Genomic DNA, 15,100 nt, shown 5'->3' with positions numbered 1-15,100 from the left:
AAACTGTTGAAGCAAAATACTTCAAACATCAACCACTGCAGCTGTAGTCATTCCACTGCTTAGAAGCCTGCTCCTCAGGCCATCCATTTTCTGACTGCATTTTGATCCATTTTTGCATTTCAATTTTGGTTGCCAATGGGATAACCCCTGTACAAAGACACAGGGGAAACATGGACCTGCTGACATTTCCAGACATCTCAGTAGCTTTCAATTTGATAGTCAGTGATTCATTCTAGATCGGCTGTATGGCCAAGAAATTAGGGTCATGGTGGTATCACTTCTGCAAGGATGGGTAGTTCCAGATAATGATGCTAGGGAAATTCTACACAGCTTTTTGGCATTTGTACTTTGGCCTATCACAGTGTTCTATTTTATTACTTATGTTTCTCAACCTCTGCATGAAGTCTCCAAGTGAGGTCATTGGTTTTGGAGTAAGGAGTTTTCAATCTGTGAACAACATATAATTTTATTACAGCTTTTCTTTCACTAAGGCTCTCAAAGACAAAACCTTTTTATTTCTGCACCACTTTTAAACTGTTCCTGCTTTAAAATCTCTTTTATCTGGGCTAGGTATTCATTCATTCATTTTTCTCATTGATAGGCCACCTTTCTCCAGATACAGAGACTCAAGGTGGTTCACAGTGTTTAAAAAAAAAAGCAGAAATAAAAATACAATAAATGATACATTTTAAAAAATTAAATCGTAATATTAATACATTGAATGATTAAAAACATTGAAATCTTTAAAAATTCAACTAAAAATAGCACTCAGGGACTCAGTTATGTAACTAAGGCATGTGTCACTGTAGTCAAATCAGACATCTCAAGGAGCATTTTAAAAAGACATATATCTCAGTTATTTTTTAAATACATTATGCCATATTTCTATGTGCTTAGGCCACTTTACACCAAACAGAAAATCAAATTTATATACATGAAACTAGAGTTTTAGAGTTGCTACCATCAGGTAATGTTTAAATGGAAGAAAATGCTCAAAGATAAAGGTCCCAGCAAAAATAACTGTAATCTATGAAAGTTCACATTGAAATAAATCTGTGAACCTGCTGTCAGCCCTGCCAGCCCTGACAGATGCTGTGGTGGCTCCTTCCTCCATCCCTGACTCCATAGACACTGAAGAGGTTACAACAACACTTCATTGTAATGGGGAGAGGTAAACAAATATGGTACAAATAGTGTCCTTCAGAATATTTTCCTTCATTTCCCATAGGTATCTTACAGAGTCCAAGAGTCGCCCACTTGTATCACCAGTTTGGTTTCTGTCACTTCTCTTTTCAACAGCCTGGGCTGTGGGACCCACCCTCTTGTCACCTGCAACATGAAGAGCTTGTATGCCCACACCAAAGGCAACAATGGCTGGTGGACTCTCCCTCAGCAGGGCTTTGTCTCCCTTTCCTTGTCTGCTTTCTCTAGCATTGTGGCTGAGCTGCAGTCGATTCATTGGTCTGGGCTTCTCACTGCCCAATGTGTCCACTCCTGGCATTTCCTTTTCCTCCAGTAACTGGGCTTCAGAAGAGGCTTGATGGTTTAAGTGTTCCCAGGGCAGGCACTCTTAACTGGACAATAACTCTGGCCCAGAGGTCTTCCTTGTACACATACAGCCAGCCACCTGGTGGTTCTAGCTTTTTGAGGTCGGGATGTCTACTTCTAACTGATAGCTTTCCAGAAAGTCTTCTGGAGTGTCTCCCCAATCATCCTCCTCCTCTCCAATCTCCTCCACTCTTACATCCACAGAGAGCTCTCTTGTCTGCTTCACTTGCTCTCGGTCTCCCTCATTCCTAGGATTTGCCTGTCACCTCTGCAGAAACTTCTATACATACCCTACTTTAGACCTGGGCAAAGTGCGGCCCGAGGGCCACATACAGCCCGCGAGCCGCTCCTGTCCAGCCCGCGGACAGTTTTGAACCTCAAAACCATTTATAGCTTTTTGTCTAAAGTTGATCAGTTGCTTATCTTTAACATACCACAAAAAACCTCTTTAGTATTTGTGAAGATTAACAAGTTTAAAATAAAAGCAATCATAACATCACTGTTTCATTTTATTTTTAAGTAAAGTTGGTTCGGCCCCCGAACACAGTTCAGATTTTTCATGCGCCCCCCCTATAGAAATTAATTGTGCACCCCTGCCCTACTTCATAGGGGCCAGTTGCTCCTTCCTGAGCTGGGAAGTGTTCCTCTTCATCTGGGTTCTTTGCTGGCATTGCCCCCCCTCCAGGGGGAGATTCTGCAAGGGCTGTAGACTCCCAGGCCTCACGTCCTCTATCCCTCGGTTTCTAAGTCATTCATTCTTTAGAGTGCATTGCCCCAGTTCACTGGGGAGCTGGTGGTCACAAATTCCCCTGGATCAGGGGGAAAAGGGATACAAGCCCACCCACCAAGCCCTTGGTACTGGTGTCTTCCTCCTCTCATCTCTATAATGCCCTAATATTTTTTGTTTCTGTTCATAATTTTTGTTTCTGCTTAAATGGAAAATCTCTCTCAGGTTTTTTTTCATGTCACTGAAACCAAGCCAGTCAGTGACTGAAATCAGCTAGCATCTGACAGCAGTTTGGTGGTTTATATAAAATTATATTGTGGTTTCAGTTAAGTTCCAAGCGGGCAAATGGCTTGAAGTCCAAAACCACTTGTACAATTTCAGTTGACTGTTCTTCAAGAAATAGCTCTACGAATAACTTGAAAGAGGATCCAGTTTACAAAGCCACCCTAAACAATGGATTTCTGCAAGGCCGTAACAGATAATGAATGTGGTAAACTACTGTTTGAACAGGCCACCCTGGCAGGGATAATGGCCTGGAAGAACTCTAGTCCAGAAAATGTAACTGTCCCAAATTCTACACATTCTGCTATAATAAAGTGGCCCACATTTTTTGCTATCAGTGGAAACAATATTGACAATGTATTTTATATAAACAGAAGACTGGAGAATGGGTGCAACAGAAAAATAATAAGAATATAAAAATATGAGTTTTTGTATACTAAAGAATACTTAAGTGATGTCTATAAATATTTTTAAAGTTGTTTATTTGTAAACACCTGATAGAAAAGGGATGGCACATTTCAAGTTTGTTGGATCGGTTTTCTTGGTGTGCCCGTCCCCACTACAATCCCAACATTTACCAGCTAAACCTAGCTATAAAACATATCTTAATAATTAAAAGGCCAGGGTGCCTCTGAACATATTCTAAATCCAGGGCTTTGTGTTCAGTAACGGAAGTGAATTGGGAATACAACCCAGCCCTTTTTCTCCGAAAAAGGCTCATCTGAACAGCCTCCTTTGGGAGGGCAAGGTCGTTTTGTTGTTCCCATTGTGATTCAACCAGGAAAAACAGACACCCTTGACCATCTACTCCAAAGTGGCCTGAGATCTATGATCCTGATCTTTCAGGTTACTGTATTTTCTCTCTTTTTTTTGCCAGCAGAAGCTCTATAGCAGAACAGTACACTGTAGTGGCAAGTTTGTCAACAGATCGATTCTTTTAGAGAGAGAAGCTGAGGGGGAGAACAAGTGCAAAACAATTAAACCGTGTCACTCTACCAAACCATACAGTCAGGCCTAAATGACACTCTCAAAAAAACAACAAAACCATGGGTTGCATCCCCAACTTCTGTCATAGCATATGATACCAAGCCCTTTGGCAGTTCATAATGACACTCAATCTCATTCTTTTTTGCTCCATTTCTTAGAGATACACAATAGTTTTCAAGTGGTACAGGACTGTCCCTTTTTCTTGCCAACTGTCTGTCCACCTGTTCCCCACTTCCTCTGTTGGCCATTCCCTCTTGCTCTTCCCTCAACTACTGTCAAGGCTTTGATTTTTTCCCCCATTGTGCCTCTGTGTGCACATGTGGAGGACTGATTTCTTTTTAACCCATGTTTAAAATTGCACAAAGATACACATAAATACTTTTCAAAATAAAAATAAAATAAAATGGGGGGGGGGATTGGGAACAAGGAATGGCGTTTCCATGTCTGATGTCTTGTCCAGTCCCCAACATGTCAACAGCAACAATGTGCACACCCACCTATACCACAGTATGCTGAATTAAAACATGGAAAAAAGCACTATGTGTTACAAGTGGGGTTGCACCTGTTCGCAGCTAACCCGCAGGAAACACACTTTCTCATTTACAGTGGTGCCTCGCTAGACAGTTAACCCGCATGAGAGTTTTTTCGCTAGACACTGACTTTTTGCAATTGCTATAGCAATTAGCAAAACAGTGATTTCTATGGGGGAATTTTGCTGGACAATGTTTGGTCCCTGCTTTGCAAACTGATTTTCGCTAGACGACGATTTTGACAGTTTCCTCCGCGCTCACAAAATAGGTGTTTTCGGGACCTAAGCTTCGCAAGACAGCGATTTAAACAGCTGATCGGCGGTTCGCAAAGCGGCTTTCCTATGGCCGATCTTCGCTAGACAACGACGATTCTTCCCCACTGGAATGTATTAAACAGGTTTCAATGCATTCCAATGGGAAAATGCTTTTCGTTAGACAATGATTTCGCTAAACAGCGATTTCAGTGGAACGGATTATCATTGTCTAGCGAGGCACCACTGTATTACAATGGTGTTCCTCCAGCCTCCAGCTACTCAACTAGTTATTTTCTGATAATTACTATAACACTGATTAACCACTACGTATATATAAAAACACTTGGTTTCATCCTAATTTTCCAGGATTAGCTTTTTGGGAATAGGTTAGTAAACATTTCTGCCCTTACTCCCCTGCTGGGTTTAAGTGGCAGTTTTTTTAACATGGACCTTTTTTAATTTGAAACCATCTACACATAGAATAATTTTAAATTTCAGAGGGACTTACCTTTAAGTATTCCCACAGAGGAAACTGTACAAGTGAGAAAGGAATCTGGAAAGAGAGAGAGTGGGGGGGGGAACACTTGTCACATCAGTAGAATTATGATGGCATGTTCCTTGGCTAACTAAATTAGGAAAAGTTATTGTTCATTCAGTGGATTCTACCTATGAAAAGTATAAACCTTGAAGGATTAAATTATGCACACAGCTGCTAGGTGGCTGTTTTTGCTGCAGAACATTTTATGTTGTTTAGCACATACCCTGCTGAGAGTTTAATGTGTTGTAACCAGGGTGGGCGCAAAGAGTACAAACTGGCACCAGCAAGTTTAGTGAGCTTTAATGTTTGCCTGAAAGTCTGGAAAAGTAATAGAGAGGATGGTTTAGAAGCTATGCACAGAAACCCAGCCTGCCAAAAAACTGCCAGCTCAGGTTTACAGCTCAGCTGTCAGAAAGGTTTGCATTTAATTTAGATTTAGGCCCTTTATAAGAAAAGTTATACAATATCTGGTTCTTAGGTCAGTACTGACCACTAAATGTAGAGTCATTAACTTCTTGAGAACCCAAGCTGTCAATGCTAGAAAATGTATTTCTGACGAGCAGCCATCCACCATGCTTCCTATCAGATACCCTGCCCTTTGTCATTCTTTATCTTTAAAGGCATAAGATTAAGGCTTTCCATCCATACTCTCAATGATTCAGGGGTACCACCAGTGCTGGCACCAGATACCTTGTCCCAATGATCACTCAGTCCACCATCTGATGATTTTTCTGCAGCTTCACGATGGTAGGCTTTGAGAGTGGACACGGCACATGGTCTGCTGCTTGTGATCCCTGTCATCTTCACAATTGTTTAAATGAACTTAGTCATATGATAGTTTACTCCATTGTGGAGTTCCAGTCCCTATGATTCTGCCAGAAAGTACAAATTTGCTGACTAAAGATGCCTGGGGACTGCTGGCTATCTTCCAGAATCTCTCTTCTCAAGAAGCCAAAATGTAGATCAAAAGACGCCACCATTTTGGAAGGTGGGAAGCCCATGAAACGACTTCCTAAAGTTTATTTCATTGTTAACGACTCAATCATCAGGACAGAGAATTTTAGTCCACCAGCATCATGTTTTGTTGCAAGATCTCTGTGGCACTGTCACCTCAGTATTGGGTTAAATCCAACTTGTTAGTTCCAAATAAATTAGACCCGCTGAATTGATGAGAACTTGGTTTACATCAACCCTTATGTAGTAACTGATTTGGGGAGGGGGGGTGGTTTCTAACCTGCAACCAAATGTAAGTTATAATCCCCAAGTTTCAACCATTCATCATATAAAGGTTGTTTTTAACAAGAAAAAGAGAGAGACCAAAAAAAAATATAACAATATATCTACTGCTTTCTGCACAGCAACATCCCATGCCATTTTTGAGCAAACCATGATGTATTTATTTTAAATTTGCAGCACTCATCAAATTTGCTGATGACACAAAGCTGGGGAGAATTGCTAATACTTTGGAAAATACACTCAACATTCAGAAGGATCTAGACAGACTTGAACATTGGGCCCTGTCCAATAAGATGCAGTTCAGTGGCAGGAAAAGTAAGGTCCTGCACTTAGGCAAGAGAAACCAGGTGCATTGGTGGCGGGTAGGTGGTACCTGGCTTGACAGTAGTACCTGTGAGGGGGATTTAGGTGTCCTGGTGGATCACCGCCTAAGGAGGAGTCAGCAGTGTGCTGCAGTTGCCAAGAAAGCCAACAGAGTCCTAGGCTGCATCAACAGGGGGATAGCATCAAGATCACAGGAAGTGACAGCACCACTCTATACTGTGCTAATGAGGCCACACTTGGAATGCTGTGTCCAGTTCTGGTCACCACAATACAAAACAGATGCTGAGGCCCTGGAAGAGGTGCAGAGAAGAGCAATAAGGATGATAAGGGGACTGGAGGCTACATCCCATGAAGAATGACTAAAAGAACTAGGTATGTTGAGCTGAACAAAGAGAAGACTGAGGGGAGACAGGATAGTGGTCTTCCGATATCTGAAGGGTTGCCACAGGGAAGAGGACATTGATTTATTCTCCATTGCTTCTGAGAGCAGGACAAGAACCAATGGATGGAAACTTGTCAGAGGGAGATCCAACCCGGAAATAAGGAGGAATTTCCTGACGGTGAGAACCATTAAGCAGTGGAACAGCTTGCTTCCCAATGTTATGGGTGCCCCATTGCTGGAGGTTTTCAAGAAAAGATTGGACAACCATCTGTCCGGGACGGTATGAAGTCTCCTGCCTTGGGCAGGGGGTTGGATTAGAAGACCTCTAAGGTCCCTTCCAACCCTGCAACGATTCTATGATTCTATGAACCTGCCTTTCTCCTTTAAAAGGACCCAGGGTGGTTTGCAACAATTAAAAGACAGTATCTAAGTTAGTAACAATGAGTATACAATACTAAAAGGAGCAATGAACACAATAGCAAGAAACATAAGCAACTCCAAAACACATTCAAAGCAATAAGGTGTAACCATCCCTTTAAAAATACAAAATACCCCACTTAGCAGCGATGTACTTAGGGAAAGCTTGCCTGGTCTTCGCCTGCTTGTGGAAGAACAGTAAAAATGTAAAGAAGAAAAGAAATGTTTTCCAGTTGTCAGCAGACTGGCCTAATTTAGAGAAACTATTTTTTTTCTATAGGATCAGGAAGCAGAATAGAAGTGTTTCAATTCACCTTACACTTCAGCATACTGGAATTCTCACTGGGTCAGAAAATACCCCAGAACTCACTCAATCCATTTTTAAAAATCTGAATATATGAAAGTTGGTCATTCCAGCTATTTCTTTAGACTAAAATGTACAAACAAATGTGTATTTGTGCTTATGTCTCTCTGCAATCAGTAAGATCAGCATGCCTAACTGTATGCTGGATTGTAGCCATTGTTATTTTAACATATCCATTATTTTATCTTGTTATTTTATCGTGTCCATAAAGTGGTTTTCCAAAAACTGTGTTCTATAAAGGCGCTATAAATGTTAAATGTAAAACATTATTATACCGTGACTGTCAACACGACAGGCTTCAACTCGTTCAAGTTTACATCATAGGCTGTAGCTATCTTATTAAATCTATACAGGCATATAATAAGGAAGAGTGAAGCTGAGAGCCAGCCATTCATTGTGACATTTAATTTATTGCGACACTGAAATACACTGAAAAATCCTGGCACAAATTACTTACCTTTTTTTATTGTGAAGATGACTAATTTAATACATACATTTTTAACAAAACAACACAGAAACAGATGTTAACTCCTTAACCTTAATCTAATATATTCATTCTAAAATCCCCACTTGCATCTGGCTATATGTCCATTCTACCAGCTGTCTACTCTGAAGTTCAATGTCCTAGAATGGAAACCATGCATAATACAATGCAGGTCTGTTATATAATATTAACACAACCTTCTTTTCCATAGTTACGACTTTCTCCCTTGACTGCCACAGGTGAGGAAAATGATCCTTCTGCAATGAACAATGGACATAACGCTAGCAGTGTGGTGATATTCTGTAGTTATGCGGAGTTTTCTCAGGTGCTGTTCAAAGGATGAGCATGATATTGCCTTCCCTATTGATTCCTAATTTTTATTTATTTATTAAAATTGCAACCATCATAGTTTTCAAGATACAAATCTTTCTAATGTGCTTTACTCGTAAAATTAATTAATTAATTAATTAATTAATTAATTGATATTAATGAAACTGCAACAGAAACATTACAGTGTAAGCTACCAAATTATTTCCCTAAATCATCACAGTCTGTTCCTCTATACAGCAATGCTAGCCAACCTTGGGTCCCGGGATGTTCTTGGACTACAGCTCACAGAAATCTTAGCCAGCAGTTAGTGGTGAAGGCTTTGGGAGTTTTAGTCCAAGAACATGTGAGGACCCAAGATTGGGAACCACTGCTCTACAGGGGTGAGAGAGGACATCTAGCTGAAACAGCCACCTTATCTGGTATTTTTGCCTTCTTCCATCAGTCTCTCATAGCTTACCACAGGACATATGGTGACTAATATTCTCCCTCTCTGATACATCTCTAGCACTCCCTTGTACAGCTCAATACCTTGAATCCAAGCCTCTGAGGAGAAAAGGCTTTCTTCCTCCTCTCACCTTGCTTGGCGCAAGAACAACATCAGAGGCTTCATCCCTGCTCTTCCTTCCTCTACTGCCACACACTTCATATCAAACAATGTCATCTTTTTTGGTAGATTTTGTTTCACACAGTTCAATTTCTGCTTTAGAAATGGTGAAAGAACACTCATGATAGAATTTCTTAGTTTCTTTTTTTAAAAAAAGTACAGTAGTTTTACCCCCACTTTTCAGCCTAAAAAATAAAGAGGCCTGCATGAGTTTGTATCTAACTTATAAACTGCCCAGTTCTGTGATATGCACTCTCTGGGTGGTGAACAACTAACATGTATAAACTATAGGTAATAAAATACTAATTGTAAACATTGACAAACAATGAATGATAAATAAAACCACATAACTGACCATATCTGAAAGAAGTAAACCAATATAAACCACAGTTCGATATCAAATAGTACACATTAGTGAAAGGCAGCTTATGTTTATAAATCTGCAGATAGGAACAGTTCTTACAGTTCCTGTATGCAGATTTATAAAGATATATAGCAAAAGGAGATGAGAAAGGAAATGGAAGACAAGTGAAATCAAGCAGAAATCTGCCAAGTACCAAGTAGTAAAGAACAGAACTTAACATCTCTCTATTCTTCTTGCTTAAAACGGAGTCCATCACTAACTACTAACTTTTCTGGACTGCATATATTTCATGACGAACCCAAGTGCAAATCAGTAAATAATTTTTCAGAACAACGTTCCATTTCAAATTCTTCTGAATCAGAGGGAAAAAGCAGGTGGCATTATTTGTTTTTCATGGTTATTTTTTATCCTGTGTTGAGTGAAAGTAGGTAGGCACTGAAAGGCATGTCTACAAAGGTCGGGCAAAAATAGCTTTACACAGGGAAATGAAAGCCCAGTGCAAAAAAATAATAATAATCCCACCCTCTAATGATTTGTAGTCTTTTTTTTTAACTGATTGTTTCTCATAATAAAATCCTAGCATGTAGACAGAAAGGTCTCTATCGCTCTACAACCTCCTCCCCTGTATTTTTCAACACCACAGGAGTTAAAGATTATTGTCTGGTTTCTCATGTTGCAGCTAATGATTAATAAATGAGTCTACACCATTCTTCGGCCAGGCAAAACTAAGCTTGACAGACACCTGCCATGGGAAATTTGTTATCTAGCCAGGCAGGAAGTGGCACTGAGAAGAAATCAATGCCACTGCTGTACATTGAGCTGACAAACTGAAATCTCATAGGAAGATTGTCGTCACAAACAAGGAAGAATTTCCCTCATGGCATTTCAAAGCCCCACAGCAAAGGTCAAACATAGTATTTATTTATCAGGGCCATGGAACTTAAGCACCATGATTAAATGTCTTTCCTATTCCCAATTTCAGGTGCCAAGGCCCTGCTATTTTTACAGCCCAAAGTATAATACATTAATAAGGAGATTCAGACTGGCAAAAGGTGGCTTTGATCGTGGGCAAGAATTAACCAGAAAATAACTTTGCCTATATAATCAAATCATATATCTCTGACTACTTATTCAAATCGCATCTACCTGACACGCTAATTGGGCTCTAAATACCATTAAATCCAAATACAGAAGAAAAGAAAGAGAATATTTAGATTTATAGGTGGGAATCCTTTTGCCCATTTTTTACACAAATGAAATTGCTTAAGTCATGGAGAATTGTCACTAATTAATGAGATGCTGGTTGTATGCTCATTGTGCACTGGGAACACAACATTCCAGGAATGGCATTTCAACAATTAGCAGCCATTCATCACCACAACTTAAACAATTTCACTTATCCATGTGTAATTTGTCCATGAGTATTCAGGTCATAAATCTAGCACCATGTGAGCTAAATGTAGTGCACAACATCCTCAATTACCAATGGAACCCTCTATTTTCAAAAAAACACACTTTTATTCAGAGTCACTGCAGAAGCAGAACCTTAAATGTCTTTCTTGCTATAATATTTTTTCTGATTTTAGTCACTTTACTATCCATCCATCCATCCCTCCCTCCCTCCCTGTGGCCGAGACACTGTTAACAATGTAGCAGAATGCATACATCATAGAACCTACTTCTGTGTGAATTCTGCATCAAGATGGGAAATTAAAATACAGTATCTTGTGCTGGTACACATTGGTTAATATGCACTAGTAATTCTGAACTCCAAAGCCGAATAATTCCAGCTTTTTATTTCTGTTTCAGAAGGGAAGTATGGGAATTCAATGCTGCAATATTGAACTTTACAGTTCTGTATTCACACTGTCTAAATACTGATGATCGTTACCCATCTTCGCCTATGAAACACATCAGTAGAGTGTATAAAAGGAAATCAGTTTGCATGAAAATAGCCTTACCTATGACGTTCAATTTAAATGGGCCAGAAACATACATCTCTTGAAGCCAACCCCTCCTGAAGCAGTCATTTAGTGTCACCAGACAAAAGCCATCACAGTTCAAAAGAAGCTCATAAAAAGGAATTCCCAGTAAACATTACTGATTAACTACAGTTCATTAAATTAACCATTCATCTTCCTTTGTGCATCTCAAACAATAAGGAAATGCAAGCTGTCATATAATGCTGAAGTTGGTTGCCATGGTAGTCAAACCTTAATGTTACTATCAGTATGTGTCTGCCAAACAGTGGTCATGACTGAATTCTGCAGCAAAGCATATTATCTTGCCACTATGAACATGAAGCATGGGAGAACATTAGCTTTTTCAGGCAAAACAGCCTGGAACTCCGCCATCCCTCTTTCCTTACTCATTCCTAGGATGAACGACAGCTGTAGGCATCCTTCAGTCTCGAGAGACTATGGTAACGTGCGCTGAACAACGTCTAGTGTGGCTGAGAAGGCCAATTCAAGAGAGTGACAATGCCTTTAACACTGAAGACAATACAATCTGTCCTGCTCCCTGATTTTGCTGGTTTTGGGACTGCCTCTTAGCCTCGGCCTGCTGAACAAGGGTCTCTTCAAAATGGGAGAGGCCATGATGCACCGCTTGCCTCCAGGCTGAACGTTCAGATGTCAAGGTTTTCCATCTGTTGAGGTCCATTCCTAAGGCCTCCAGATCCCGCTTGCAGATGTCCTTGTATCGCAGCTGTGGTCTCCCTTTGGGGCACTTTCCCTGCACTAATTCTCCACACAGGAGATCTTTTGGGTGAGAGAACTGTCTCGCAAACAAAAGGCAAGGATGCTCGAGTGTTTCATTTACACCACAGTTCAAAGCAAATTCACCTAACCCATTTTTCTCAGACTCCTAAAATAGAGTCAGACTTTGCATATACCTGAACTCTGTGTGAAGTCCTCAGCTCAATATATATATATTTAAATACATACTGAAATGTCTCCATCTTGGATGCACACCTTAGTTTCAGTGTGTCAGTGAGCCTGAGAGCAATGCCATCAGGAGGCTGGACTTCCGTCATGAGCCTGAACTCCTAGCAGGGTTATTCAAGATACAACCTTCACATCTGACACACATACCAGACTAAGATACATCCACCCTCTTCAAGGGTAATGTCCACATGAGCAGAAGAAAATGAATAGTTCCAATGTGATGGGAGGGGGCAGCTACTGGGCAGCAGAGGTAGCTGAAGATGACACTAGCAAAGGATGTAATGTGTGTTGTGGTGGGAATACTCTAGCTAACTTTTGTTAATACTCTGCTGAAGGTGGAAATGGTAAACCACTACTGAACTTTCCTTACCATGAAATCCCTATGATGCGACAAGCAAGAGATAGTGCTGGAAGATAAAATTCCCAGGTTGGAAAACACTCTGGGGAAGAGCAAAGGATAAGCATGAAGAGTGCTGTTGCTAATGACACAACTAGTTTAATGCTGAAAGGATGCTTAGTGGCTGATGTCAACAGAAGTGGAAGGAAACTCTGATGCTCCACAACAGATACAATTGGAACACTGAATATGAAAAGTATGGACCAAGGTAAACTGGAAATCATAAGGCAAGCGACAGAATGTATAAACACTGCAATGTTTGGTGCACATGAACAAAAGTGAACTGAAATGGGATGTTTTCAGTCAGACAGCTAACAAAGTATTCTCAAAGACTTTCATGGCCAGGATCTGATGGTTGTTGGGGGTTTGCTTGGCCATGGCTGCTTGGCCATGTTCTTAAGATTTTTCTTCCTAATGTTTCACCAGTCTCTGTGGCCAGCATCTTCAGAGGACAGGAACCAGAACTCTGTCTGTGGTCTGTTGCAGTCTGTTGGAAAGTTGTGCATTTATAACTATGGGACCAGCTTTTGTCCTTTTCAGGAGATTGGGTGATTATGGTGATCAGTGTGTTTTTGTTGTGGGTGTATTGTAGTGATAAGGGGGAGAGATGATCGGTCACTGTGATTGATGGGTGTTGTTAGCTGGTTTTTTTATGTAGGATGAGTTTGTCTAATGTGGGTCTGTAGAAGGACATCATCATTCTGCCAGCAGACAAAAGCAACGCCACAGTAATCATGCAAACAGAAGAATACAAGGAAAAAAAATCAGGGAACTTCTAAACCCCATCACCTACAGAAAACTGAAACGGGAACCAACCAACAAAATCACAAAACAAACATGCTGATCAGGAGTTCCTTTCTGCACCCCAACGCCCTTCAACAAATCCGCATGACAGAAGCTCTCCCACCAAGACTATATGCACTCCCCAAAATCCACAAAGACTTAATCCCACTCAGGGCCATTGTAAATTCCATCAGCTCCCTGACATATGAATTAGCCAAATACCTAGCCACCTCCTACAGACCCACATTGGACAAACCTCATCCTACATCAAAGACTCAGGACATTTAATAAGCAAGGCTCTTTTCCAACACTGCCTAATGACCAACTATTTTCAGTGGGATAACGAGTTCTATGAACAGACAGATGGATTGACCATGGGGAGCCCCGTCAGCCCGGTTATAGCAAATTTCTACATGGAACATTTCAAAAACAGGCCCTAGCTTCGGCACCCTTTGCACCCACAATCTGGTTCTGATACGTGCATGACACCTTTGCAATTTGGGACCATGGTGAAGAAAAACTGGGAGGTTTTCTAAACCATCTCAACAGCATTCACCATGGACAAAGAAACAGAGGGCCAACTCCCTTTCTTAGATGTCATGGTCATACACAAAACTGACCTCCTATTGGGACACAAGGTCTACAGAAAAACCACCCACACAGACTGGTGCCTACACATAAACTCCAACCAGCATCTACGACAAAAAAAAGGCATAATCAAAACACTGGTACACTGTGCAAATCAGAATTGTGAAGCTCAATTTCTCAGCACCAAACTCAACCACCTGAATTGGGCCCTACAGGCAAATGACTATTCCAAGAATGAAATCACAACAACCAGCTAACAAAGTGTTCAGCTCTGGAAAAGGCAAACTCAGAAGAAATGGAGTGGCTCTAATACTAAGGCAAGATGGAGCATAGGCAGTTAGAGTTTCTAAACTGAGGTTTGACCAAATAATATCCATCAGGCTCCTGGGAAAACTAATCAACATAATCATCCTTCAAATCTATGCTCAAGTCTATACTACCAATGCTGAAGTTGAAATTTGAATTGATCACACACCGAAACAAGATATGCTTATAACCATAAGTGACTGGAACACAAAAGTAGGAAACAAAACAGAACCAAATGTTCTTGGAAAATTTGGTCTACTGATCAGAAACAAAGCAGGAGAACAACCTGTACAGTTCTGTGAAGCTTACAATCTGTTTATCACAAATACATGTTTCAAGCAACCAAACAGATGGCTGTAATGAGGACATCACAAGATGGCTAATATAGAAATCAAATATACATACCATGTAATTGGAGGAGAGAGATGGAGAAGCTGTATTATCTCTGTCAAAACAAGACCAGGAGCAGATTATGATACTGATCATGAATTATTAACAACCAATATAAAGTGAAGCTTAAAAAGAACACTAAAAGAATTGTAGTGCCAAAATATAATTTAAACAGCATCCCTAATTAATTTAGTCCACATAAGGAACAGATTGGCATTACTAAACTCAAATGCCCATGAACCAGAAGAACTATAGATTGAAACCAGAGATTATTAAAGAAGAAAGCAAAAAAAGACAATTCTTGTAGTTAAAAAGAAAAA

At 40.4% G+C, this 15,100-nt stretch overlaps 1 protein-coding gene across 6 annotated transcripts in view; it reads right to left on the bottom strand.

The window, feature by feature from the left end:
* SLC25A26 (solute carrier family 25 member 26) overlaps window positions 1-15,100 on the bottom strand; it is a 183,737-nt gene that overhangs the window by 49,732 nt on the left and 118,905 nt on the right. For 4 of the 6 annotated variants that reach the window (XR_012083472.2, XM_072989403.2, XM_072989405.2 and 1 more), the window contains exon 6: window positions 4,837-4,881. The exons of the other annotated variants lie outside the window; for them this stretch is intronic. Coding sequence is in view for 3 of the 4 variants with exons in the window: in XM_072989403.2 (XP_072845504.1) it covers window positions 4,837-4,881 (45 nt within the window). In the remaining variant the exon portion in view is untranslated. The remainder of the gene's footprint in view (window positions 1-4,836; window positions 4,882-15,100) is intronic. 6 annotated transcript variants of the gene reach the window in all.

Source organism: Pogona vitticeps, chromosome 2 (genome assembly GCF_051106095.1).
Source record: "Pogona vitticeps strain Pit_001003342236 chromosome 2, PviZW2.1, whole genome shotgun sequence".
Classification (NCBI taxonomy): Eukaryota; Metazoa; Chordata; class Lepidosauria; order Squamata; family Agamidae; genus Pogona; species Pogona vitticeps.
The sequence above is the reverse complement of the archived record's forward strand: the minus strand, read 5'-3'. Positions and strand labels throughout refer to the sequence as shown.